Source organism: Periophthalmus magnuspinnatus, chromosome 5 (genome assembly GCF_009829125.3).
Source record: "Periophthalmus magnuspinnatus isolate fPerMag1 chromosome 5, fPerMag1.2.pri, whole genome shotgun sequence".
NCBI classification, from domain to species: Eukaryota; Metazoa; Chordata; class Actinopteri; order Gobiiformes; family Gobiidae; genus Periophthalmus; species Periophthalmus magnuspinnatus.
In genome coordinates, this window is record NC_047130.1 from 24382712 (window position 1) to 24410446 (window position 27735).

Here is a 27735-nt window from a genome sequence, read left to right on the forward strand (position 1 = left end):
ATGGGAAAGAGATGGTAGAGAAAAAGGAGAGAGATAGAGATTGGAGGGGAGAGGAGAGAGTGAATGGAGAGAGAGAGAAGAAGAGGTGTGAGAGACAAAATTGGAGCACGAGAGGAGTGGAGGGAGTCAGTGAGATGGGAAAGAATAGAAGAGAACGAGAAGGAAGGAAAAGGGGAGGAAGAGGAGGCAGCAGAGAGGAGAAGGAGTAGATAATAGGAGAGAGAGGGTTGAGAGAAGGAGAGAGAAGGGGAGACAAGAAAGAGAGTCATGACATAAGATGCATATTACAATAACGGCAAATTAAAATAATTATTTGCTCAATGTGAGACAATTATGCAACAAGACTTTTTATATTCCTCTTACCCATTAAAACTGGGACATGCTTTTAACCAACATCAGTAAAAATGACTAGAAGCAGAGAGAAGGAGAAGGAATAAACCATGTCTGAATTTTTGTGTTTATATAATGTAAATGCACTATTATTAGATACATATATGTTGCAATATTTATCTTGTAATAATAAACTGACAAAGAAGACACTGTAATTACCAAAATGCTAATATTATTATACATTATTATTATTCTACAAAGCTTTTTATTCCTGTCTTTTCTCTTCCAGGTTACTACTTTGAAATCCCATCGATAGGTGCCATCAGAATAAACACGCAGGTAAGTTTTATAGATTACCTTCAGTTTCTTTGAAATGGTCCAATCACACAATGAGATGAGGTGCACCCTTTCTGTTCATTCCTGCTTTGATGATAATTACTTTAGATAGCTTGCACGCTGAATGGGAAAAGATAACCGTAGCAACGATATTTGAGATATTCTTGGACATGACTGGTCACCTGTAGCCTCCAGCTGTGCCACACTCTGCTGTAGCTTCCTCGCTGTAGGTGCTATAAACGCTACCAGTGGCCCTTGGGATAACCTTACATTGACTATGTTGACAATAGCGGGAGGGGGGGGGGGGTTGGGCGCGTACCTTTTCCCTGTCTCTGCCCCCTCCTCTCCGGGACGAGCGAGCGATCAGGCTTTCAAATAGACTGTCAGCTGTTCCATTAACTCAGGCATATTTATATTCTGAGAACTGCCACTTACTCTAATAGGTTTTCAGAAGGTGGGTGAGTGCGGCGTTTTGTATAGAGCCAAGAAGACATTCGAAAACCTTATGTTATTTAAAAGTACACTGCCCTTCAATGGAGCGCTCTTGAGTTTTTTTTTGCGAAGGCTCGGCACGAAACATGTAAATAGCAGATGGGGCGCAGATGGGTGTAATGTTATTCACCCGCAGACAGAATGCAGTGGAGAAGTGACGCTTGACTTGTGGTTTTCAGAAAGACACATCTTTGTTCAAGTACAAATGTTAGATAATGAATGCAATTGTTTAGGCAACTCCTATAGAATGAAAAAGAATATGGTTTGATTTGTGCGTATGTAGTTCTGCTAAACGTTTTGCTGCGTTACAGATGACGTCACAATATTCTATAGACCAATCAAATTTAATACAGATGGAGGGAAGAAAAAATGAATGTTGGTGTTGTTGTAATACAAGAAGTTAAGAGTAAAGCATCAGATTGTGGATTTGTGTGTACTTTTTGGATTTTTCATGGCAAAATATGTAGTCACTGGCTCTTGCTGCGTATAACATCAAATTTTAGAATCTGAAAACCACCACTTCTGTTCATTCATTCATTTATTTATTTATTTATTTATTTATTTATTTATTTATTTATTTATTTATTTATTTATGTATTTATTCGATAGGGACTAAGTTTTCTTAAGGGAATAAGTTTTCTTCTTCCCACTCCTTTTTGAGCTTAAATAAGAAAAAAAAATATGGGAAATGTGCATTAGGTGTAGTGGATACATGTATACTGACTGCATGTGTTCATTAATCAGCTTGAAATAAGTAAAAATACAAGGGAAAAAAAACAAAAAACAGGGACAGTGCAGTCATTCAGAGGCAGAGCAGGCATTTGCTTTCATTCACATTGTCTTATACTTTACCATTTGTCTAGTGATGTATGTGAAGAGCTTAACGATATGAAACTTTCTGAATGATACGTCACGTCTTATTGCAACTTAACCAATCAAATAAAAAGCTTTTCATATTTTACTTGATAGGATGTTGATAGAATGGAAATGACTTATTTCTGTTTCTCAAATCTCTCAAAACATTACTGTACTTCTTTCTTAATTCGACTGCCATTTTGAGGACTTGCATAACCCTTCAAAAAATTAAAAAATGCGTAATTTCTATGGCAACAGCATTTTGTGTCCCCCAGTAATACTAGCACTAATCTTAGACTAATCATTTAGCTAGGTAGTAGTGAGTCATTACAGCAGTCCTAAAACCAATAATTATAAAGGCTTCCCTTTCATCACGTATAAGTCTTGGCTTTTTACATTCTCTTGATTGTTCAGGTCAGGCAGAAAATTTCCTGCGTAGCCCGTGAAAAGGTCTGGCTGTCATCGTCCTGATGGAATATCTCCCTGTGGCGCGTTAAACTGGACTTTTACTGAGCTAATAATAGAATAGGTTACGCCTGTCAGCACCTCACCGCTCTGCCAATGAAAAATAAACGCTCAAAAAACTAATACTAGAAATGACTGAGCTTAGACAAGCCCCCATTTTGTTAGCCAGGGATAGATGTTCAAAAGGTTATGATAAAGAACTTTTAGCATTTAGCAGCAATGCAACTATCATGGATTAAAAAAAAATCCCTTCCTTAACGTGGTGGAGGGGTTTAAGTGTCCAAATGATCCCAGGAGCTGTGTCGTGGGGGGCTTGATGCTCCCGGTAGATCGCCCATTGTAAACAGGTCCTAGGGGTCAGACCGGTCAGACTTAGAGCAGTTATGATGAGTTGTACAGCAAGGCCAGTTATGTTGCCTGGATTGGTGTCACTGGGACCACGCCCTGGAGGAGCTGGAGCTGGAGGAACAGTCTGGGGTGAGGGAAGTCTGGAAGTCCCTGATTGGACTGCTGCCCCTGTGACCGGGCCCCAGACAGACTGAAGGAAATGGATGGATGGATAAAAATCTTAAGATCTCATATTTCCAATAAAGGCTGCAAAATACATATGAGGGAACTGAGAATTACAACTTTTTTGATAAATATACATCTTTTTTTTCCTAGTTCACAGTGCGTCGTACACATTTCCGGTAGAAGACAGGGCTGGAATACTAAAGTGCTAAACTAATCCAAGAATCTCATGCATTTCAGATTATGTTTGTAGAGGTCTGAACCGGGTTAGCCTTGAAGAAGAGGTATTTGTAAAAGGTTAAAATGAAGAATGGATATTTTGTTGTTTGCAGGGGACATTGTAGTTTACCTAAATTACAGCCTTTTTCAAATTGCATCCCATTCAATACCAGTTATTTTCAGTGCTATTGGTGTTGCTGATTTTTAAATATTTTAACACATTTGTAGGTCATTAGTTAACATTTGTGGCATCGTAAACCGCCCTATTGATGTAAAATTGTTTAGGACTGGTTAAAAATGCTCTTCATAGTTGCATTTCACCCTAGCAAGCAGTGAATTTTCATTTATATCTTTTTTATTGTTGGAAAAATGGTCACACAACACACCCAGAGACTGTTTTAATAAACTCTAGTTAGTAAAGGAAGGTGGGCGAAAATAGGGGGTAGGTAAAAACACCATTTTTTCTCAAGCTTCAAATGCAGGACAATAACATAAAAGACTGAATTATAATAGTAAAGGTTTGTCTCCTCACATTCCCTCAACATGACACACACAAACACACAGACACACACAATTTAAAAAGCTCCAGTCCTTGTTTTTCTGCATTAAACCCCATTTGATTTCTTCCATCCCCAGAAGCCACTCTCTCCTCCAAAATGCAAATGTCCATTCACTCAATAACGTTACCAATTACACGACAATTCATAACAACACAGGTCAATACGTAGTTTACCTATAAAGACATTTCCTTCATTTTAGCATAACAATGGGATTTGGTTGCTGTGATATATGAGCGGTGGACTTAACCCCTCACCCCCATCCAGAGTCACCGCGGGACATGCTCAGAATCTGTGTTGACAGTTGGGCCCGTGGGAGAGGGCCCTGTTTGCACATTGTAGCATTGACACTCTTAATGTGATTTTAATAGCTCCTTGGTAATGATGAAAAACAGCCCATAGTGGATCAGGGCTGCGGGGTTTTCGCGCTCAGTGGGACCAGGGCTGTGTAACTGCTGCTTTATGTACAGGATGGTCAGGCTTTGTAGTTTTATGATATATTACCAATGTTCACAGAGGAATGGTTTTATTCAAGTCACAAAAACACGGCGAGATGCATATTTTATGTAGTATTTATGCTGCGTGCGTGTCGGTGCAACATTTACTGGTTATGTGTAGAGGAGGGAAATATTGACAAAAATAAGAATGAATTTTGTTGGATTTAAAATGGAATTACAATGAGATAATGTTTTTGCAATCCTTCAGGAATATAAAGTATGCTTGGGTACACAGTATGTCTTGATTGAGGTTCAAATAAGCAGTGTAAATATTATATAAAGGTGCAGAAATATCATAATATAACCTTGTTTGAAAGGTTACACAGCAAATGTCATTTATTTTACTGATTTTTGACAGTTTTTAAAGACAAAATCCTCAATATTCTAATTTTACATGTCTTTATATTTCTGTATTATATGGTGCATGCATTGTAACTTGTTTTGTGTACATTTGTATATAACAGGAAGTCATTCGATATCATTAATCGGTTTGATGGGCATAATTTCAAGGCTTGTTTTCCCTATAGTGGGATTTCAAAGCATTGCATTTGAGAGGTTTAATTAAGTTTGAATACTACCTATTTGTAATAAGAATCTATTTTTCAAGTGGATCATATGAAATAGTGACAGTCATGTTGTATAACCATGAAAAGCTGGTTTATCTAGTCTAACAATGGCAAAAAAGTAGATACATTTTTACATACTGTACTGGTGAATATGCAACCTAACACTGTTTATATTAAATCAGTGAATGCTTTTAAATTTTCTTTTAGCATTGTCCCATACAGTTTTATTATTATTATTGTTTTGGGTTTTTTTGGTAATTATATGAATGGCGTTTTCTGTTGTAGGAGTATCTAGATGTCCTGGGACGGCCCATGGTGTTGGCTGGACCCAAAGCCAAGCAGGTCCAATGGACTAATGTCTATCAGGACGCGCTGGTGAGGCACAATTTTATATTCATTTCTTTATTTAAATGTGTGAATCCTGAAGTTTTAATGTTTATACGTTTGTTTTCCCCATTTGTAATACATATTCTATACATTTTAGGGTTTGGGTCTCGTCATCACCGGGACAATGCCTGTCTTTAATCTGACTGCTGATACTGCCAGTTCTCAGGTAATCTTAATATGCAAAACGTTAATGTATCTTTTTTCCATTTTCTCCCCTATTTGATATTTAATAGCTCTATAATGTAGAGATAAAACCTGCTAATCATTTCCATTCCTCATGTCATTTGTAATAGTGTCCAAATGACCACTACTCTTTAAGGCAACACCGCCCCCTTGAGGTTACAGACAAAATCATTTTCTCTGGGTTTATCATAGCAATGCATCCAGGCATTCCTCCGTCTCCATGACCAAACTGTTTACTTTTCTCTTATCACGAGTTTTAAAAGCACTTATGGTCTCTGCAAACCGTCTCGGCTAAAGATAGACGCTAAAATATGGGGTAATCAGATTGCACACATGGTAAAGATAAGAAAAGATGCATGAAGGTATTTCCTGGCTCCTCTGCACACTTCTTTGTGAATTTTTCTACTCAGATTGTTGGGGAATGTAAATTATTAAAATTACTATTATTGTTGTTGAATAAATTTGAGATTTTTATGCCTGCAGCTTAGTAAATCCATTCTATAAGCCTAAAATTCTGCAACGGTGGCCACTGTTTACAATAACTAGACACTAAAACGACAGCGCATTGGCATAATCTCTAATTTTCTGGGAATTATATAAACTTCACAAACAGAATTCCCAGTTCACCCCATAACAACGTATTTGTTTCCATTTTAGAGGTGTGTTTTGCCAGTCCCATTATCACCTATTTTCTCATCTTTAGTCTGACGTAACTTAGATTGAAAGTATATTTATGTTTAAAACTGTAAAATCCCACAAATATATATGATGAATGAAGTAGCATTTAAAAGATTTGTGTAATATATTTGATTTTTTTCCCCCTTAAACCCAGAACCAGCTCATTCTTGGCGTAATGGGAGTCGATATAGCAATTAATGAAATCAAGAAGAAGACACCAACGTACAGAGTAAGTAAAGTGCCATATCTATAAGCTACTTAAAAATAACTGAAGTATTGCTGATGTTTAAATGTAATTGTGATGTACAGCTTGGAGCTAATGGTTACACCTTCGCAATCGACCCAAATGGTTATGTACTACTTCATCCAAACCTACGGCCAAAGGTAAGTCTGTCTGCATTCGTTGTAATAAGCAGGATTTGAATTTTGTTGCTAGAATCTTCTTCATTTTCTGTCTTGTTTATGTCTGTTCTGTCCAGATCATTAACTTCAGGGAGCCGGTCACTCTGGACTTTCTGGATGCGGAGATGGAAGACAACAACAAGGAGGAGGTACACAGGCAATTTAGCAAAACTTTTTATTCTTTACTGCAGAAATCTTCAACAGAACAATAAAATATGAGCAAAACAATATCCGCGCATGTCAAAAGATACAGATTCAGTTCTAGTATTTATATATATATCCTTTTATTTATATATTTTTTTGATAAAAGAATGTCCCTCTTGCCTGGGATCTAGAACACACACTTCTTCAATACTTTACGATGTGAGTCTGGTCACCGGTGAATCTCCACGTTTTCAAATAGGCGCGACTGACAGGTGGATTAGTGAATCAGGGGAAAAAATATCACTGGGGCTGAAAAACATCATGGATTTCTGCAGAATCAATGACCCAAGCACTAAATTATCTTAATCTGTGGTGAGATTAATTTGATTTCATTTGTAAATCATGGGTGACCAGCGAGCTCCATTTCACAAGTGTCACTGAAAAAAACAAATCTGACTGTACTATCACGTTTGACCGAGCTTGAGATGCAACAGAGGACATGGGGACCAGACTCGTATCAATCTGTCTAAAAAATACAGAGAGATCGTTCAGAATTTGACAGGAAAATGAACAATATCTTTGTATGTTGTGCCTGTTTGGACGTCTACAAACATGTTCTGAAATCCACGAGATTCTTGTATTACTTTATCAGTTCATATTTCAATCTTAAATCTCGCTCACATGCTAAACCTCACTCTCTATACTTTTTTCCAGATCCGTCGACAGATGATTGATGGAAGATCAGGGCAAAGGAAAATCAAGACGCTCATTAAATCAGTTGATGAGGCAAGTCATCAATATATGAGTCCCAATCAGGAGCCCGAGTGGCACCTTCCGCAATGTGAAGCAGTGTGGCTCTAAAATAACAAAATGTGCTTGTCAGAGAATATCAACCCTAGTTTATTTTATGTGTCGTTTCTATAGAGATACATCGATGAGTCTTGGAGGACGTACACTTGGACTCCAGTAGAAGGCACCGATTACAGGTAAACGTATTGTGTTTTGCCTATTTATATACACTCAGAATGGGTTTATATCGGGTTTATGTATCTTAACCTTAACCAGACACTTGTGCATACTTTTTGATGAAATGCTAAGTAAAAATCAAGTATAAAGTAGCTGGGATATGTTACACCCACCCATTTCAGTACTAATCTACATTATGTTTGGCCCTGTTCTCGTCCGTTTAGTGCTAGGCCTGGAGGGAAGGAAGTTATTTTATGTTTTATATTTTATTTTATGGTGTTAAGATAAGGCGAGTAGGTGGAAAATTTGCTTTTTAAAGTTACAAATTCTGGTTGAGTTAAAATGTTGGTGTGGTGTACCTATATTTATCCAGTCCAAGTTATTTGTACCATAACTATGTGACTGGAATGACTAGCTTGGGTTACATCACTTATTATCACAGCTTAGAAAAATTAATTTCCATGGTTTTACTTTTTGAGCTGTGTTTCTAACAGACATGAGAACCCATAAACTGATAACACCAAAACATGGCATCCTTGTGATCTTTAGTTACCGCTATCACTGTCATTTGTAATGCATGATTACAGGACAAGTTGTATCTTATTAGCATTTAATAATTTATCTAAAATACTTAAATTAGAGAAGCCCATTACCCCGTGCTCACTCACCACCCAGACTCCAAGCACAAATTAATTGCTAAGTTTATTCATCTCAAACTTGGTTGAACATTTATGGTTTCATTTGAATGTTTCCTCTGGGCAGCACTTTGCAAATTACAGTTTATGAGGCGGTCTCTACACTTCCTATTAATATTCAAACTTCCAGGAATGTATTAGTTTTGTGGCCTGCAAACTCACATCTAAAATACATGTTTAAACGAAGGCTCCACTCTCATTTGCATTCTGCACTTAGCTCTGTATATTGTTGACGTATATTTACTTTATAATCATTAAGTGACCTGCGTAAGTCTGTGTTAAACATCACATTTAATCAGTTCACATTAATCCTCTTAGTGAGTTATTTTTGGGCTTTGGGGATAGGATCAGTGTTTTGTTTTACAGAGCCTAATTAAACTGCCTGTAGTTAGCCTCTCAATCCACTGGAAACTACAAATATTGTTGATGACATGCATGAATAATAGAACTCGAATCATGCCAGCGGTGTCGCACTAAATATTGTTTTAACACAGTGATTAGCTTTTGGTATAAAAATGAGAAATTTGTATTCTCTATAAACATAAACTGCTCTACTATGTATCATCTGACATAGGCGACATCTCATTTACTGTATTTTCCAGACGTCGCTCCGGAGTATAAGCCGCACAAGCTAAAAATGCATAATAAAAGTCGCCCTGGACTATAAGTCGCATTTTTGGGGAAATTTATTTTACAAAATCCAAGACCAAGAACAGACATTTTATCTTTAAAGGCAAATTATAATAATAACAATAAAATAGAGAACAACAGGCTGAATATCAGTACAGCACGCTAACGTAACACATTTATATTTATTCAGCTACATAAACATAGACAGAACTGAACACGTGTCTGGTTTGTTAATGTAAGATATTAACAGTTAATCAGATAAATAAAGCATAAAAATCAATCTAACAAGTTTACTCTAGATCTCACTCCAAATCACTAAATCCATTGAATTCTTCATCCTCGGTGTTGCTTCTGAACTCCACCTGCTCCGGAGGTAGATGAAGCGCCGCTTCCTCTTCTGTGTGGCTCAGCAGGCTCAGCAGAATCTGATTTTCTTTTAGGGGGCATTTATGCTCAGTCTTTCTCAGATGTCTTTTAAATTACCGTAATTTCAGTGGTACAGGAGTAGATACTGGTACAAGCCTACAGTGCCCTCGCACAGATGTCACCGTGACAATAACGAAAATGTGAAATTATATATTTTAATAATTTCACATATAAGTCATATCTGAGTATCAACTGCACACCCGGACAAAGTAAGAAAAAAAGCGCGACTTATAGCTACAAAAATACAGTAGTTGCTTTGGAAGTGGAGAAAATGTATGTCTGGCATTTTTACAACATCTTGCATTTAACTTCAATAAAATGTTTGGTTTTGTTTAAAAAGTGATAGCCATAGATGTATACTTATGTGGTTGTTTCCTTTCTGTGACTTGTGCTTGCTGTGTTTTGCATGCAGCCATATTCAGTGGTGGATCTGTATTATTAATAGATATCAAGATAGCTAAATTCCATAAAAAAAAGAATATATATAATTATGCTCTCCTAAATGTGTAAATATGTTTCATTTTAATAGCATTTTTTCTTTCTTAACACCTATAGAAACATGAAATAATTGTTACATGTTTGTGATTCCAGTTTAGGGCTGGTGTTGCCCATTTACAGCGAAAACCACATCAAGGCCAATCTGAGTGACCAGATTCTACAGGTGCAGTGTAAGTACACGCTGCCACACTCCTGCTCTCTCTTCTATCCTCTTAGTTCTCCCACTCTTCTTTCTCTACCTTTCTCTCTCTCTCTCTCTCTCTCTCTCTCTCTCTCTCTCTCTCTCTCTCTCTATCTCTATCTCTATCTCTATCTCTATCTCTATCTCTATCTCTCTCTATCTCTATCTCTCTCTCTCTATCTCTATCTCTCTGTGCTCCTCTCCTCCCTGCTCTCTGTGTCTTTCTCTCCCTCTCTCCTCTTTCCAATCCTCTCTCCTTCCTCGATACAAGCTCCCAGTATCCAGTCTATGAAGTCAACACCATCCCTGGACCTTTCCAAACGGACATCTCTGCCCCTCTTTTCCAAACAAAAAAACAAAAAAAAATGCCCTTCTAGTACTGCCCCACAACTGTTCGGGCCAACACCTCTACTGCCCCCTGCTGTTACCCCTCTGTCTTCATAGTGTGCTGTTAAAAAGGTGATGTTTTTTCTTCACATTGGCTGAAGACAAAAACCCACTACAGTTACAGAAAGGTGAAAGCTATGGACTGTAACCCGGGTGAAAATAATGGTGACTTTTTGTACTATTATTTTGTGTTTACCAAATGCTCTCGCCTCTTCTCAACAAACAACAAGCAATGATTCTGAAGCATAATGTGTGTTAAATCTGATGCTTGAATAAATGTGAAAAATGCATGCTTTTCACTCTTATATCAGTTGAATTATTATTATGTCTGTCTATGTCTAGTTATTTTTATAGGGACTGTGTGGCTTTGGAATCATTCTATTGTAAACTGGCACATTGCCCACGCACGGGGGTTGACCAATGTGCTAGTTTGGGTTTTACGAATGGGGACTCTTGTTGTCTTTTTCATAATTTCCATTCCTAATTTTCCCAATTTCCTTGTTTATTTGTCATTTCCTCACAATAATTATTTGTTATTTTAATAATACTTTTGTGTTTCTGTAACGGTTTTTCATTTGTCTTGTTTGACTGACTTACTTATTTCTTTCAAGAGAAACAATATTTTTATTCAAAGAGTGAATTGAATAAAATATTGTCTGTGATCCCTCCTTCCCTCGGTTCCCCTGTTTCTTCTCTTGCTCCTTCTCTGATGGATCCACACAGTTTCATACATCAAGGGCAAGTATACTCCATATTGGTCCACGTCTCCTGTTACTCCTTGATACCCCCCCGCTGCCTCTCACCCCTGTGGTCTTCCCCCTCCTGCCCCTCTTTCCCTTCCTCCTCCTCCCCTCCCTCCCCATCCTGCTTGCCTCTACACCCCTGCCCTGTCTTGGACTTCGGTACCCTTTTTTATTTCTCTCTTCCTCAACCTTTTTTGCTGCAGCTCAGATCCTACATTTTTCACAATGGCTCCTCAACCTCCTCCTCTGCTCCAGATGCCAATAAAAATCCCAAAGAAGACAGATACCCTTTGTTCCTCTGCTCATTGTTTCCTCCCGTGAAACCCTCAGTGTGGGTTTTGTCTGCCTTCTTTCACTCCTTCACCTTCCGTCGTTATTCAGGATATAACAGTTTAATGGATATTAGTTTAATTTTGTCATTTATTGTTCAGAAAAGCTTAATATACGATTTCCAAGTAGCAAGGTGTATAAAACAATGTGTAGTAGGCAAATACAAAACAGAATACAGCCGAGTGTCCCTTCATGTTTCTATCACTTATACTTACTGTATCATAAGGAGTACTTGTATTTGAACAGTCACAAGCACTCCACAAGGCTGTGTACTGCCCCCTGTCTTCTTATCATTTACACGTACTTACTATAACATCAGTAGTACATTTGCACTGAACAGTAGGTTATAAATAGTACAATTATCAGTATTTGAACCGACACAGAAGGCTGTCCTCAGGGCTGTGTACTGCCGCCTGTCTTCTTTCCTCTCAGGCCCCTCTGTCCTCTCTCCATCAGCTTGTCTCCCCCTACTCCCCCCTCAGACCTCCAGGGGTCGGCCTCACACTTCCTCCGACCTTTGACACCGGATGCGCACGGCATTGTGGGCGGAAAACTACCTGGGCACATGATTTTAGCTTTTCATGGAAACGCAGTTAGGTCCTGACACTAACAGAGAAAGGTTGAAGGTTCATGTTTTACTCTGTGATGTTGCCCTAAACATGCCCTCTACAATGCAGTGCGCTTCCTATGATTGAGTCTGTCCTGCCCTCACCCCTGTCAGTCTGAAGGGGGACCTCACCTCCTCCCCTGCAACTGTCGGCCATTTTGGTACCAACCTGACACTAGAGCACTCCATGTACTGGGAACTTACTTCATATGTCAATACGCAAGTCAGTTCTCAGACATCCAAAAATGCATTTAAGGTGAGATGCTACAGGTGGAAATGTTCTTTAAAGTTATTCTTTCTTGCACTCAAGCTCAAGTTGTAGCACCCATAATTTCTAGTCTTATGAATTAGATTTTTTAAACATTACAAGGCCTTTCTGTTATTGACTGAAACTAAACATTATTGTGCCAACACTATTATTTTCTATGTCCAGAATTGTGTTATTTGTGTAGATGCACTGAAATATTAAATTCTACAACAAAAACTTTCTGAAAGCTAGTCACAAAATTGTCCATTTGTCTATTTTTTTTTTATTTTTATGAATTACTGAGGCTTTTTAGTTTGGATGAAGCTAAAAAGTATGATGTGAAACGCCATTAAACTTTTTTCATGCCCACTGTATAATTTGAATAGACATACTACTAAAACATTAAATTGAACAACAACAAATATTTTTACGTGCTAAGTGCTAATTGAATGGGTTTTCAAACTTTTATTAAAATCTGTTGCTTTAAAACGTGCCTTGTCACACTACCTTTATTGCACAAACATGTTAAAATATTTTCCCTTTAGTATTTTGCCTTTCAATCTGCTTCGGAGTGCTTTAGCCACTACTACAGCTCAGGTTTATTCAAAAGGCACCATTTTGGCCCACACTGATGTTACCATGGTTCCTAAATGTTGCTATCCCCCTGCACCTGAAGATGCAGCTCCTCCTTTAGCCTGAGCCCTCACCTGCGCCGCTCTCGCTTCTGCCCCCCCTCGATAATCTTCCCGTTTCTGTTGCAGATTTTGAATCACTGCTGCCAAACAGTTTTGAATCAGAAGGACATGTTTTCATTGCTCCCAGGTAGCTCTGTGTGAACGGTCACCTGTTAGTCCAAGTTCACATTGTTATGAACAGTGTACTTTTTGGTTGTTTTCCTTCATGGTGGTATATTGTGTGCATGCATCTGCTCTGGTGCATGTTATTCTCTCGCTCTGGGAAGAAAGAGACCACTGATATATGGTCATTTTTGGAATATTGTGCTTTGTTTATTGACAGGGTAAAGATATTTCACCAGATTTCCATATTGTTTGAAATTCAGTTATAGACTTTGAGACATAATTTCAGGGAAAAATTGTGATCAGATTTGCAATTTATGTTTTAAAATTAGGATTCATTTCACAGCTCATATGTGAAAAACATCCAGGAAGCTTGAAATATGAAGTGCTTATCTATTATAAGAGTAATATCTATTTCAAAACGTCTTTGTAGCGCCTTACTAACTACAGCTTTAACCACTTTTATTCCATCAAAAGGCGGCATAACTGCAGACAATACCTGAACTCAATAATTGCAGCTTTTCCCATTTGATAAATATGTCAAATCTAATTCCAATTTCAATTTATTTAAGTCCTATATTACGCAAAATGGACTCTTGGACTGAGCTTTTAGCCATGTCATAATGCTGTTACCTCCCCAAAAACAAACCTGGAGTTGTGTTTTGCTTCATTCACACTTGTTTGCAGTGGAGCACTTCCTGTTTTACCACATGACATCACAAGGTGGAACAGAGTGTTTTCTGTTTGAGAAAAGAATTCAGCCTAAATATGCAGGATTTGTGTGTTAAACATGTGTGAATGACATAAAACACAACTCCAGGTCTGTTTGTGATGAGGAAACAACATTATAACAGATCAGAGAAGAGCTTATATGGGCCCTTTAAGATAAATTACACAGAAGGGACTGGTCCAATGCAAAAGTTATACTCTATACCATTGTTTATTTCATGCACAATCCTAAATGTCATAGATGTTTTTTTTAGTAGTAATAGTAGTAGTAGTAGTTGTTGTTTGAGTGACTTGTACAAATCCATTGGCCTGATTTAAGAACAGTGAAGTGTCTTTTCTTCCCATAACTGTATTTTTACGTAAAATGTTGGACCACGTTGTGCATGAGTATCCTCACTAAACACTGAATATCTCCATTGTCGTCTACAGTGCTGTGTGTTCATTTCTCATCTGGTTTGACGTGAGGACTGCTTTGGTTGAGTTAGAGCTTTCCTGCGCATGAGAGCTTCAAGCATCACGTGTACATGCATCTAAGTGTTGGGTGTCCGCAGCAAAGAACATCCCAAACTGTTCATCTGGATAAATGTGTGTTTGTTTTAGGGAATACTGCAATGACCTGGAGCTGTCCAACAACAACACGGAATTTTTACTCAACTTTATCGCACTCATGGAGAAAGTGACGCCAGATTCAAAGCAATGTAAGTTTAGGAGATGTGTTCCCCCGAGAGCCTGGACACTGGGGGTGGTAGAGGTGAGGCTGAGGCGAGTGAAGGGGACGATGAGATGGTGAGAAGCCGAGGGAACGCTGGGGAGGAGGTGTGGCGCGGCACAAACTGAAGTGGCTCTGCATCTGCAATGGGGGTTTAAATTGGGAAGAGTGATTGGAGGAAAAGCAGGAACGGCGAGCAGAGAGAAGGAGTAATAGGACGAGGTGATGAAGGCTGAGGAGCAGGTAAACTCTGGAGAAGCAGTGAGGCAGATAGGAGCGCAGTTAGGTCTTCCAGGCTGAATTTACACTAGCTCCATGTCTCCACGGAGACTCTTTTGCCTTCTACAGTATGGCATTAATCTTGCATTTATTCAATTTCAGGTGTTTTTATAGTAAAACAAATAAATAAACCCAAAAAAAGCATGCATTCTTACTCTGAGTGGGCTCGTCTCTCCACCAATCTGACTTGTAATTTAGCCTCGCTTGTCTCCATGGAGATAAGTTTAATGCCATTTTGTTGAATATTCCAAGGAAATAGCATCTCCATGGAGACATCGAGACTGCAGTGTGCACAACATCACCACAAAAGTCACATAGCGTACCTTTATATTTACTTTTCTTACCTTGCCTAATGTATTCCAAGCACAGTTAAACAGAAAAAGTGAAATGTTGGTGATATTCTTTATGTTTTACCTAATCGGTGTAGAAGTGTCTGTGAATTATAAAAATAACACTAGAAACATTTGTGTGCTGATTAAAATTGCCGGCTGTCGGTTGGACCATTATTTCTTCTGCACAAAATAAATATTATAGTTATAATTCTATCATAATATAAATGCAAATGTATGTTTGATGATTTGATCTGATTTAGGCGATAACCTGCTTCTCCATAATTTGATCCTGGACACGGGCATCATCCGTCAGCTGGTGGAAAAAGTTTGGAAGAACAAAGACCTCAACACGTAAGAAGATCGGAATTTCATGGACTTTGTTGACGGACTAAGGTGGTGATGGTATATTTCATAATGTGTCTTTAAATATTTTAGGTATGGTTTCTTGGCTGTGTTTGCTGCCACTGATGGAGGTGTAACAAGAGTATTTCCAAACAAGTAAGTGTGCCAAGATGACTAGGATATGTTTAGTTAAGTGATTTTTGCGTTTCAAGTTCACTATGATTTAAAATGTGTTTTCTTTTATAAATTGCAGAGCTGCGGAAACTTGGGAGGAGGATCCAGAACCATTTAATGCCAGTTTTTACCGTCGCAGTTTGGACAATAAGGGGTACATCTTCAGAGCGCCTTACCGAACTGGTAAGTACTAAATGCATGGAAATAAATATTAAGATATAAAAAAGAGATGATAAACAGGAAAATAAGTGCTTGGTTTCAGTCCTGCCATGTTAAACTTTTTGCAACGTAGTATTTGGCTGCCTACTATTTATTTCCACTTAAGTAAAGTTTTTGGCTACTCTAATCTTCTAATTTCCAAAACAGCGTTGATCCAAATCCACTTTACCCTTACATTGTATTTTATAAACAAAAATAAAAAGTTTTCAGTGCTGTACAGAGACAAAAGATATAACTGCTCTATTTGATACCTGAAGCATTTGATTTTCAGATTTATTTTGATAGAGACTTATTACACCTCATGTTTTATTTTTTTTGTCCCATTTGTTTGTCTTGTCCAGCCCAAGATGAGTTCCTAAACCCAGAGAATGACACTATAGGCATCCTGGTGAGCACAGCCGTGGAAATCACAGTGGGAGGGAAGACTGTCAAACCTGCAGGTAACACCCACACTCCCCCATTAAACCAGGCCTCTTCTATATATGCTTAATCACAGGGCACGATTCACAGCTTTTAATTGTCCTGTTATCTGGCTGTCATCTTTTGTGCATCTCTTTTGATGGGCACTTCTCTTTTCTTTTCAGTGGTCGGAGTTAAATTGGACCTGGAAGCTTGGGTCGACAAATTCAAAATCCTCGCCAGTAACCAAACTGATCGGCAAGGGACCAATCAGGTGCAGTATAATGCCATTATTATAGAAAAGTCACATATACAAGCGGATTGTATAAGCTACTATGTAAAGTGCGTGGGTGAACTCTCAGAAATAGGACAGTTACTTTCAAACAGGGCCGTTCAATTAATCACATTTAAGATTTCATTGAGATTTTTTTTTTTATTATTTAAATATTTCCTACTTATACTGCAGTACAATTACAGTACTAATAATTATTTTAACTGCCGTGAGTGTTACTTGCCTTTTATGTTGCCTTTTACTACTATAAGTTGTTAAAATTGCGTTTTTGTTGTTTTTTTTGCGGTGCAGTGTGGACCAAACCGTCCATGTGAAATGGATTGTGAAGCCCACAGTGATGTAAGCAGTTTAATATTTTAGTCTTTTTAGTATTTCATTTGACATTTTCCTGAATATTAACCCATTTTGCTCTTGTACAGGACCTTGTGTGCTATTTAGTTGACGATGGTGGATTTTTGATCATGTCAAATCAGAAAGAAGACTGGAATAAGGTAAAGCAGTTTGACATTTTCCAAATCCTGCTTTATTTTAGCATAACCAAAGACCAAAAGCATTAACATTTATTGAGATAAAGTTGCACTATGTATAATTTTTCTGATTGTGGATCTGCCACCTGGTTGTCTCCATGGAGTAGTTATTACTGATCTACAGTATTGCATTAAATGTATCTATTTCATGGTACAAGTATGCTACCAGGCCAAGTTACAGGTTACATCTCTGTGGAGAAGGGTGAATGCTCATAGAAAGACTGCACAAAATCCAGATAGATGCATGTAATCCCAAAGAGAAAGGAACAACTTCTCCATGGAGACAAGCAAGTGGAAACCCAAAGTGTGTATATATAATGCATACTCTTAAAAGATCCCAGTATTTACTCCATGAAAGCTAATAGTCTCAACATTGATAATAAAAACTAGATTACCTCTTGAGGTCTTTTATCTCCTCCTTTGTGGCAGGTGGGCATGTTTTTCAGTGAAGTGGACCCTTACCTCATGTACGCGCTCTACAACAACTCTTTCTTCAACCGAAAGGAGTCGTACGATTATCAGTCTGTATGTGAGCGCATCCCCAACAGTGAGGCAGGAGCAGGACCACGATCAGTGTTTGTGGTGAGGAACAGCAGATGAGATAGAGGTCTACAGTAACTTTGAGATAGTTGGATCGATTTAATATAGCTTATGTTGTTGTTGTTGTTGTTCTTTCTTGCAGCCTACGATAGCAGATTTTGTAAATATAGCCTGGTGGACATCTGCAGCTGCATGGTAAGATTTTTACTCTTTTACAGCAGTAGATGAATACAGGACGCAATTGAACTAAACATTTTATCTTAGAGCAACTTTCTTTAACAATATAAATGTACTTTAATAGCTGGTCATGGGTTTGAATCTCTATATTACACAACATTGGTTCAAATGTGATGCTTTATTTATTTGCAGGTCCTTATTTCAGCAGTTTATTTATGGACTTGCGTATCACAGTTGGTTCGTCAGAGGTAAGTCGTGACTGATGGTTGATATATTTATGGGTTTCCACTTCTTGTTTATACTGTAGGTGCCATTTTCAGTACCAAATATATAACCATTCAAAAGATATAATTTTCAGTGAACTGTTAATTGCAGTGCAGTTTCCATTGGGGTTGCATACTGTATTAACAATTTAAACAAAATACTATATCTTTTGAATGGGAAAAATCCTTAAAATGTTGAATATAAGATGAAGGAAGATGAATAGATAAATAAATAAAACATTAGAGTTAAACATTGATTTAAAGGTCCTATATTACACAAAATTGACTATTTGAGCTTTGCGCCATGTTAGAATGATGTCGCTGCCTCAAAAACATACCTTGAGTTGTGTTTTGTTTCATTCACACATGTTTGAGTAATTATTTTTATTAGTCTGTCTACATCTCCAAAGCTCAAAATACCGTGTTCCACCTTGTGATGTCATGAAGTGGCAGTTTTCAAGCTACGTTTTACCTTTTTTTCAGTAAAGATTGACATTCCCAGAGCTAAAATTATCACATGACATCACAAGGTGGAACAGTGTGTTTTATGTTTGAGTGTGAATGAAACAAAACACAACCCCGGGTATGTTTTGATGAGATCAGAACATAATCTAATATGAGCCCTTTAACAGATTTTCATTTTTTTCAATTTCATATTAGTTGTACATTTCTCATACAGTGTCTTTTGTGTAATGACAGATGTGGAAGCAGCTGACAGTGTGGACTCTAAAGAAAGGAGCTGTGTGATGGTGCAGACGCAGTATTATCTGACCAACCTGACCAGCTCCTACAACATACTGCAGGACTGTGGCAACTGCTCCAGGTCTGACCAGGGTTTTCAACACACCAAGATATTATATAGGACGCAAAGTAAAGCTGCATCATTTTCAAATTGCATTTTTTTTCCTACAAATGTTGCGATTTACGTAGGCGTTTCAAGTTTGCAGAAGTCTATGGTCATTTTCACACATGTTGCAGCAGACAGACACGTGCTCACTTCCCCTGTACACGGTGGGCTTTTCTTTCACCTGCGCACCGGGTACCGTGTACACTATGAGGACTGAGGAGAGTACGCTTTTTGAACGACACACAGACAGACCCATGCTCACCCGCACAGACAGGCAGGAGGAGACTGTCGCTCATATTAAGTTGATCCAATTTGATTCGTCAGACAAACGTGTCAAACTGTTGCTTGCAGCGTCCTTTCATACAAATATACAGGATCCGAGCACTTTTTTTTGTCCAATTTTTCCTACATTTTTTGCCCAATTCCAGTTCCACTTTTACTGTCACAATGGACAGCGCAGGTCGGTCTCGTTCACACCGCACTCACAACTCACAACAACTAGGTGGACTTCCTATTCTCTAATTAATTGCAGCCTTTGCGATTTGATTTGACGTTCAAATAGCAGCAACTCAAATAGTGATTTTTGAGTCGACTGTGTAACGTAAAACACAAAAGACTCCACTGTATCTGATAAATGTGTACGATTAAAGTGTAATGAAAGGGTTACATCACTGGTTAAATGAGCCTTAAAATGTGTTCTTATCGGCTTAGTGAGTGTACTTGCAAATGAGAATGTAATGTGTGGGAGTAGGATGTAATTTCCTCTTGCAATAGATAGCCCAGTTTTAAAACTTCTTTGCCCCCTAACCAGAAGATTTGCTGTTTGAATCGTGCTACTAACATTAAATTCTTGTGAGTCTGAGCTGTGATTTGTGATGGAGAGGACATTCACTTTCACATTCACTGAGTATGACTATGAGAAAAACAAACATGGCATTTAGTTGTGGTTTTAGTGCTTAGGATGCCTTGCTAAGTAACAAAGCTATTGTTTATTCTGGTAACAGACAATAGATTCTGTTTCTAATGACGCACATTTGCTAGGATAGCGAAGGCTGCATCCAGTTTTTGTGCACTTGCCCCTTTCGACTCCACGGAATAGTGTTGTTACGATAAAAAAAACACTATACTAAGGAACAGACTCAATTCTGATAGAACAATAACTAAACAAATACAGAGGCAATAGAATGAGATTTTTACCATATTACATTCTTTACTATTATCATGTTGTAATGTGTGACCTCTTAGTCGCTGTGGTAGGTTCCATAGTTCATGGGTTTATACTAGTTTATGTGTCTTATACTTGTTCTGATACAGCTCAAGATCATTCTAAACATATTCAGGATTGGTTCATTTCTGTCCTGTGAATGTGATGTTGTTTTACCAATACTTGTTTTATTATTGACTATTATCTGATTTTTGATACTTTAGACAATCCTTCCAAGGAGCCAATTGGACATATCCTGGCTCTCTCTTTAGTGTGTCCAAGTGAGGAATCAAGTTAACAAATGAACAGAAATTGGACACAGCCCAAGAAATTCCAATGTTGTTTTGTGACAGAATATTGTCTTCTACAGGTTGATCCACGCTAAAAGGTTAAATAACACCAACCTGCTGTTTGTGGTGGCTGAGAAGTTGCTCTGTAACTCCTGTGAGATTGAGAGGCTCTCACAAGAACAGGAAGAATGCATCCTTTTTACTTTTATGTAACTGACACTGGTGGACAAGTATGTATTTTGTCATTGTTCAAAAAATACTGTCAACGCATTCAGTTTGGTACAAGAGACTTTACAGGCCATGTTAGGTTAAATTATCAGAGTTAACGACACATAGAATGGGGTTGTTAGGCTGTTGACAATGATTTTGAGAAGTTCTGTACTAAAACCCAACAATTAGACTTGTAGCTATTCCAATACAGGGATTTTGGACTTAAAGTAGTAGAAAAGCAGCCCAATTTTAGACAAGCAAAGGAGCTCACCTAAATGACATTCTTCAACACTTAACACTGAAATTGGGCCATCATAGTATTTTGAGAAAATCATACTTTTGTACAAGTGACTCAAAATCTAAGTGACATTTTGTTTTTAGATAGAAAAAAATAAACTTTTCAAAGATTATTTCAGCTTATTCTTATTCTTCTAAGAACGTGCCTAGATACTCTAACCAATAGCTCAGCCTGATAAAGAAGAGTGTGGCCAAAGTACAGTGAAATAAATGAATACAGAATACATGAGACTCCTTAATTCAGTGATTTTCAGACAAAGAAGAGAATCCCTGTAACGTCATGGCTCCAGCGCGCTACAGGAAAGGACCCTCCACCTGTTTCGACAACAACAACTCTGTAAGAACTTATTACTATATGGAAAAATTACAAATATATTGATCTTGTGTAGTAATCCTAATATGGAAATATCTACTGTTATTGGACATGTCTTTCTCTGACTGAAACTGAAAAAAAAGCAATAGAAACTCCAGTTACTTTGTGTCCAAGGTCTGGAGACTCTGTGTCCTTAATAAATAATGAATTTAATTGAATAGTAATCTGAAGGAGAAGATACAGCCAAAACACACTGCGTATTAGTAAATTGTCAGTATTCGTAATATTGCCACATAAAGTCCACAAAATTGTCTAGTATTTTTTTTGTGATCAATTTTTTTTTTTTTTTTGTGATCAGGTGCAAATATACAGGTTATAATCCAATCCTTTTTCCCCCCTTTTTTTCCCACCCCCCACCCCCATGGGCATATAGACAAAGAAAAGATAAATTAGTCAATAAAATTAATAATAATAATAATAATAATAATAATAATAATAATAATAATAATAATAATAATAATAATAATAATAATAATGGTAACAAAATAAATACAAAATAAACATATAGATACAATATAATGTAATAATAATAATAATAATAAAAGTAAATTGTCCAGTATTAAGTCCACACTATCCTTCTCTCTTATATAACAATGTCTTATTGTTGAAGCATGAATAAAATTTATAATATATATTTTCATGAGTCTTTCTTGTGGGTTGCCAGATTCAGTGACTATTTCCAGATACAAGGACTCTCCTCATCTGAACCATCAAAACCTAAACCCCAACACCCACAGCCAATCATTAATCAGTGCTAGTACAGCTTTTGCAGCTCGCTGAGTGAATTCTGGAGGTTCTGAGCTTTCACCTGAGGCACGGCCTGTCTATAAATATATACTAAGAATGAGAAACAATATGTGTATAGGTGTTCACTAAGGCACTGACAAACGAGGTTCATTTGTGATTGTAGTACTGTTTTTAAACCAGTAAAACCTAAAAAACTGTACATTTAAATCCTGTGTTTTGTGTGTTACAGGAGAACACGTCAGACTGTGGGCGGGGCTACTCTTTCCGCCCATCGCTTTATTCACTGCTGCTCATTCAGCTGCTCCTGCTTTACCCCGCCCTCAGCCCCTACGCCCCGTCTCTAACACATTAACTCCACTCACCTCTGCTGTCCTGGTATAGCCCGCCCAAGCCTTATTTACGATCCCGTAGCCCCAACACCACTGTCCACATCTGTGCCCCTATGTTCCCCAAAATATAGTCAACGGTAACGGGACTTCTATAGTGGCAGAAGCCCCTTATAGTGCCACGCTGCCCACTTTGCTTCAGTCATTTGTGGCAATTGATATCTTTGGACATTCAGTATATCAGAGTGGCATCAGAAGACACGTCCATAAAAAGAAAGTAATTATTCATGACTGTTACATGGGACCAGGAAGTCAACAAACTAAATGTCCTGCTTCTTGCATTGTCCAGCTGTTGTTCTAAGAAGATGTGTGGACAGTTCAACCAGTTCTAGCCACCATGACAGAAAATACCTTGAAAAAACTATTGCAAATGTCAGTGCTGAAGTGATACTCAAAGCATATATTATGATTATTAAGGTTTTTATTTGGAAAAAAGAAGCTGTTAGATGTTAACTTCATTTATGCACTACTTCAATGTCTACTTGCCAAACAGAGATAGACTTTCATGTGTACTTATTTTTATATAGCCAAAATGTGCTGAGGAAAATGGCTTTTGATTTTAGATTTAAGATAACCGAGTGCTGATTCATTTCATCTACTCGGGATTACGGCAATTACATGCTTTTTGTTACATTTGTTTAAAAATATCCTTTTATTTAAGCTATTTCTGTCAACATGAATCAGTGATTAGAGACTAGAGCAGTGGTTCTCAAACTGCGGTACTGTTTCCTGTAGTGATATATGAATTTTAGTTGAGTTTTTATCTTGCTCTAGAGTTAAGACGTTGCATCTGGCCCTAGTTTGTTCAGTCCTGGTTTAGTTCTATCATAGTTAATCTAAAGCTAATAATTTAGACGTGGGTTAGTCGGGGTTTAGTTTAGTTTAGTCCGTTTACAGCTTTGATTTAGGCGCATTTTTACATACTTCTTGAAATGCCAAATATTTAAGGTGGGGTTATTTCATCAAGTTTGAGAATCACTGTTTTAGCATATTTTATTTTTTATTTACACCATTATTATTGATGTATTAATGTTTTTTATAATCATTCCAACCTTTAAGCCCAGAAGCTCGGCCAATCCTTTTGAAGCTTCCTCAGTGACCTCCTATCTCCTGTTTCCTAGCTCCTCATTCCTAGTCACTTTGTATTTAAGTCACTCCCACCTCACACTAGCACCATGCCTCTGCCTCACGACCATCACATAGTGGACCCTGGTGTGGGTTTTCTCCTTTGTTTTTTAGGCTTGCAACTAACTGGCCACTTTATTGGGTACATCTGTTGTAATCACTTGAATGGGAATAGACAGAACTACATTATCAAATCAGTGCTATAGAGATAAACCAGCTGAAGTTTATACAAAGCATCAACAGATGGAAGGATATAGAGGAAAAAAGTTCATTTGAATGTTGCAAATCATGTTTAAGACAATTATCAACACATTAGCATTTCCAATAAAATTCAAACTTGTTCTGTCTCTCCTATGTTAAACTGTTAAACTTTATCATTTTTCATCTTTTCTTCATATCTAAATGCATTGAGTTAGTACCATATTTTTGTTTAGTGAGATTTGCATTTAAAATCATTCAAACAGATGTACCAAATATTGTGGCCGTGAGAGTATTTTCCCTTTTGACTAAAGCTGTTTAATCTTCAAACCATTCGCTGCTGGGGTTTAGGGGCTTCTCATTATGATTCTTAATCTGAAGAGCAGAAGAGGCCACTGCTGATCACATAGTCGTGTGGTTGTCACAGTTTTGGTGATAAAATGGTGTGAAGAGTCATTTAGTTAACCGCTCTGATTCATAGTGCCTTGATGCACTTTCTTTTGGCTTTGTATGAGCAAAACAACTGTGTGGTAACTTTTTATGGCAGTTATTATGGGGACCTGGACCAATTAGGTGATATATGACTAATTCAGTGTTGGTAAACATGAGACTTTGCATGAATTTAGGTGATGATTGCAAATTATCCCCTTACATTATATACAAACCCTTTGCCACCGATAAAGTATTACGTAGTAGCAGCTTAAAAAAACATTTTCTGGGGATTGTCCTATACATATTAATCTAAATGTATAGTAAAAAATGGCTATTAAACCTTGGTATTAAGTGAAATTATACAACTGTTACAATGATTTAAAAAACATTAAATTTAATGTAGTCAAAATATCTGCTCAGTCTGTATGTTTCACTTAAAAATCAATTAACATACAGTATCTATTCATAGTGTTACCATACCAATTAACGATACAGAACTAAACATTTTATCTTTTTTTGAACAGTCAAAAGTCCTTAAAATGTTGCCTAGAAGCTGAAACGCATGAAGAGCCTACTTACAGAGCTCAATTTTGACAGTCAGGTACGGTGCAGCTAATGACAGTAATGCATATTAACTTGCAAATTTGAAAATACAGAAAAGTATATCCGTTACACTCCTGGACACTGAGATTGCCATATTTGGTCACTGCACGGTTGCTTTACGATGCCATGTGTAGAGCTATGATAATGCTATGATATCGAGCGACTTGGGGCCACTGACTGCTGTTGTTCTGCCTGAATGCGTGTTCGTCTGTGTGCGAATGTAGGACTATTTTTTCTGTTCAATGCCCTCAAAGGGAATGTACGGAGGCACATAGCTGTTTTATGTGTCTTATGTGTTGAACTAGACAAAAAAAGTATTGGAAAATTGCAGAAAAAGGGAGTTAATTTGTAAAAAAGTGGGAGGTAAACGAATGTGTATATCATCAGTGTTTATATCAGTTTTTATTTTTTATGCAAAGTGTTAATGCCTCTCTAAATGCCTTAGTGTTCCACAATACACAGCTCTCTGACCCCTCTCTATATATCTTAAAAACTATTCTTAGAGGGAGTAAAAATGTATTTCTTATTTCGTAATTTAAACATTCGAAAAGGCTGTTTTACCAGTGTTTTAAAACAGTTGTAGTTATTAAATTTTAAAAGTCAAGTGTGTGGCTTGGAGAGATTTATTATATATTGGGTGACCAGATTTTCAAAATTCAAAACTACGACACACCTTGGTTGGGATGGTTGGTATAGGCTAAATAAAACTGAAAAGAGCACGTAACATTGTTCATTCTTAACTTCTGTCAGTCTAACAGAGTCCATGTTTTTGCCTTATGGTCATTTTCAAATGCAGTTTTTTAGATTTTAGCTAAACTAATGACAATATGTCCCTTTTTACTGTTCGCAGGTATCAAATTGGTCAAAAACAGGGACATCTGGGACCGGTCTTGTGTAAAACTAGGTCAAATCAATGGTTTGGATAAATCTGCTGGGATACGGGACACAGGGCTCAAAACTGGGACTGTCCTGGATAAATATGAATGTCTGGTCACCCTAATTATAGTTAAATTATATGCAACTCCTACACAGAGTGGTCCAGAACGTCAAATTGCTACAATATATTGCAAGTTACAGCAAAATGTTTATCCTATATTCTAATTGGTCATTATCCAGACTGAGTCACACTTCAAAGTAGCTAAAAATGCACCTAAAATCCACAGCAATAAGAACTAATATTGTCAGTATAATGATGCTGTGCTTTGTAGTTCTTCAGATTTGTTCTTTTACGGCCACCATAGCTAGTTCTCATATCATTTTATTGTCTGGCACAGAAACTGCAGCAAATTTGACAAATAAAATAAAAATAAAATCAACTATTAAGAGACATATCCATAAGACACTATTTAATATTTAGTTACAAGGGTCTAACGCTGCTTGCAGTTTGGGCATCCACTGGTTTGCCCTGTGCTATTCGGAACAGCACACACGTCCATGGGTTTCAGAATGATGAAAAATTACAACCGTACAATTAACAATTTAAAACAAAACATCATGTCTTTTGAATGGTGAAAATGTGAATATTTAGCTCTATTCTCCTCCTACATTGTTGGTTGATGAACACAAGACGTGCCTGTGTAACTTTAATCCCTCAAATAACTTTTTTTTTTCCCAAACCACCTGCACTGCGACATTATGCACAACGTTACACACACACACTAACACACACACACGCTAACACATACGCTTACACACACACACAAGCTAACCAAGAGGTCATATTACGGACATGCGTTTGTGCTGGGACATGTCAAGCACTTCTAGGCAGAGGTTAGCTAAGGATGTCATTTTGGGATGCAGTTTTTTTTTTTATAATTATTTTAATGTATGAGCGAGTGGGACGTCCGAGGCCAAGTCAGAGAGAGGTACAACAGTTACGAGTGTGCGCATCCCCCATTCCCCCAAATGCTTCTGAATGGTGTTTGTCTGTGAGCTGTTTCCATTTTATCGCACATGGCTCATTATACATCTATAAGCTTTTTACTGTATTTATTAGAACATATTTCAACATTCAAAGTTAAAGTTGCACTATGTAACTTTTCTGGAGGAGCGTACATCGACTACTGGTCTCCACGGTGATGTTACGCTTCGCCCAGAATGTTCCACAGTACGGGCATTTATTTAAACACGCATTGTAACTGTGATTGGATCGCCTCTCCGCATATCTGACCAATCACGTGGCTTGGTGGCAGCACTTGCTTGTCTCCATGGATAATATACAAGTTTAATGCTATACTGTGGAACATTGTAGATAAAGAAGTAGCACGTCCATGGAGACAAGCACATGACAGACCCTCAACCACAAAAGTAACACATTGCACCTTTAATAACTTTTTTGCATTCGGACGGCAAAATATGTAATTGAAAACAGTTGGGGGGGAAAAGTCCTCAAAATGGCGCCTACTAACAGTAAACTGAAACTCATGAATATAAAAGGTTAATGTACTGTAACTACTAACCTGGCTTATAGATGCGTAATCAATCATTTTAATAATCAATAGCTCACAGACACGCCTCATACCAAAGCGTTTAAAAACACACACCACTAAAGGAACACACTTAGTTATGTGGATTTACTTTTGCCAAAAGATAAAATGACTAAAATAGAAAAATGGACCAGCCAGGCGGGGACCAGTGGCGGGGCTCGTCTTCGGCCGCCCCTCGGTCCCGTCAGCCCTGGTTGCTTCTGTGTCGGTGCGTCTTATGTGGGAAAGAAGATTTGTATGTGATTCTGTAGTCTGTAGTCTGGTGCTATGTGACCATGTTCGACAAAGTGTGTGAAAAAATAACATTTAGTAAGAAAAAAAGACGTCAAAATTTAAGTGAAGTTTAAAAAAAAATATAAGTATAGGAATTACAGCACTGTTGATAAGTTTGAGATCTGAAATGTTGAATTTGTTTGATTTCTGAATG

At 37.6% G+C, this 27735-nt stretch overlaps 2 protein-coding genes across 2 annotated transcripts in view; one reads left to right on the plus strand and one right to left on the minus strand.

Annotated features, from left to right (window-relative positions):
• Positions 1 to 23326, plus strand: part of cacna2d2a (calcium channel, voltage-dependent, alpha 2/delta subunit 2a) — a 207441-nt gene extending 184115 nt beyond the window's left edge. The window contains exons 13-37 of the mRNA XM_055221612.1: positions 620 to 669; positions 5113 to 5202; positions 5312 to 5380; positions 6230 to 6304; positions 6385 to 6459; positions 6555 to 6626; positions 7336 to 7407; positions 7546 to 7607; positions 9930 to 10006; positions 13093 to 13153; positions 14458 to 14555; positions 15438 to 15528; positions 15613 to 15675; positions 15773 to 15876; positions 16254 to 16352; positions 16497 to 16585; positions 16895 to 16942; positions 17023 to 17094; positions 17560 to 17712; positions 17813 to 17865; positions 18040 to 18095; positions 18810 to 18933; positions 20532 to 20641; positions 21213 to 21295; positions 22308 to 23326. Of these exons, the coding sequence (XP_055077587.1) occupies positions 620 to 669; positions 5113 to 5202; positions 5312 to 5380; positions 6230 to 6304; positions 6385 to 6459; positions 6555 to 6626; positions 7336 to 7407; positions 7546 to 7607; positions 9930 to 10006; positions 13093 to 13153; positions 14458 to 14555; positions 15438 to 15528; positions 15613 to 15675; positions 15773 to 15876; positions 16254 to 16352; positions 16497 to 16585; positions 16895 to 16942; positions 17023 to 17094; positions 17560 to 17712; positions 17813 to 17865; positions 18040 to 18095; positions 18810 to 18933; positions 20532 to 20641; positions 21213 to 21295; positions 22308 to 22430 (2069 nt within the window). The 3' untranslated portion in view covers positions 22431 to 23326. The remainder of the gene's footprint in view (positions 1 to 619; positions 670 to 5112; positions 5203 to 5311; positions 5381 to 6229; positions 6305 to 6384; positions 6460 to 6554; positions 6627 to 7335; positions 7408 to 7545; positions 7608 to 9929; positions 10007 to 13092; positions 13154 to 14457; positions 14556 to 15437; positions 15529 to 15612; positions 15676 to 15772; positions 15877 to 16253; positions 16353 to 16496; positions 16586 to 16894; positions 16943 to 17022; positions 17095 to 17559; positions 17713 to 17812; positions 17866 to 18039; positions 18096 to 18809; positions 18934 to 20531; positions 20642 to 21212; positions 21296 to 22307) is intronic.
• ddi2 (DNA-damage inducible protein 2) overlaps positions 8920 to 27735 on the minus strand; it is a 158344-nt gene continuing 139528 nt past the window's right edge. Inside the window, exon 3 of the transcript XR_008648691.1 lies at positions 8920 to 8932. The gene's annotated coding sequence lies outside the window, so the exon portion shown is untranslated. The remainder of the gene's footprint in view (positions 8933 to 27735) is intronic.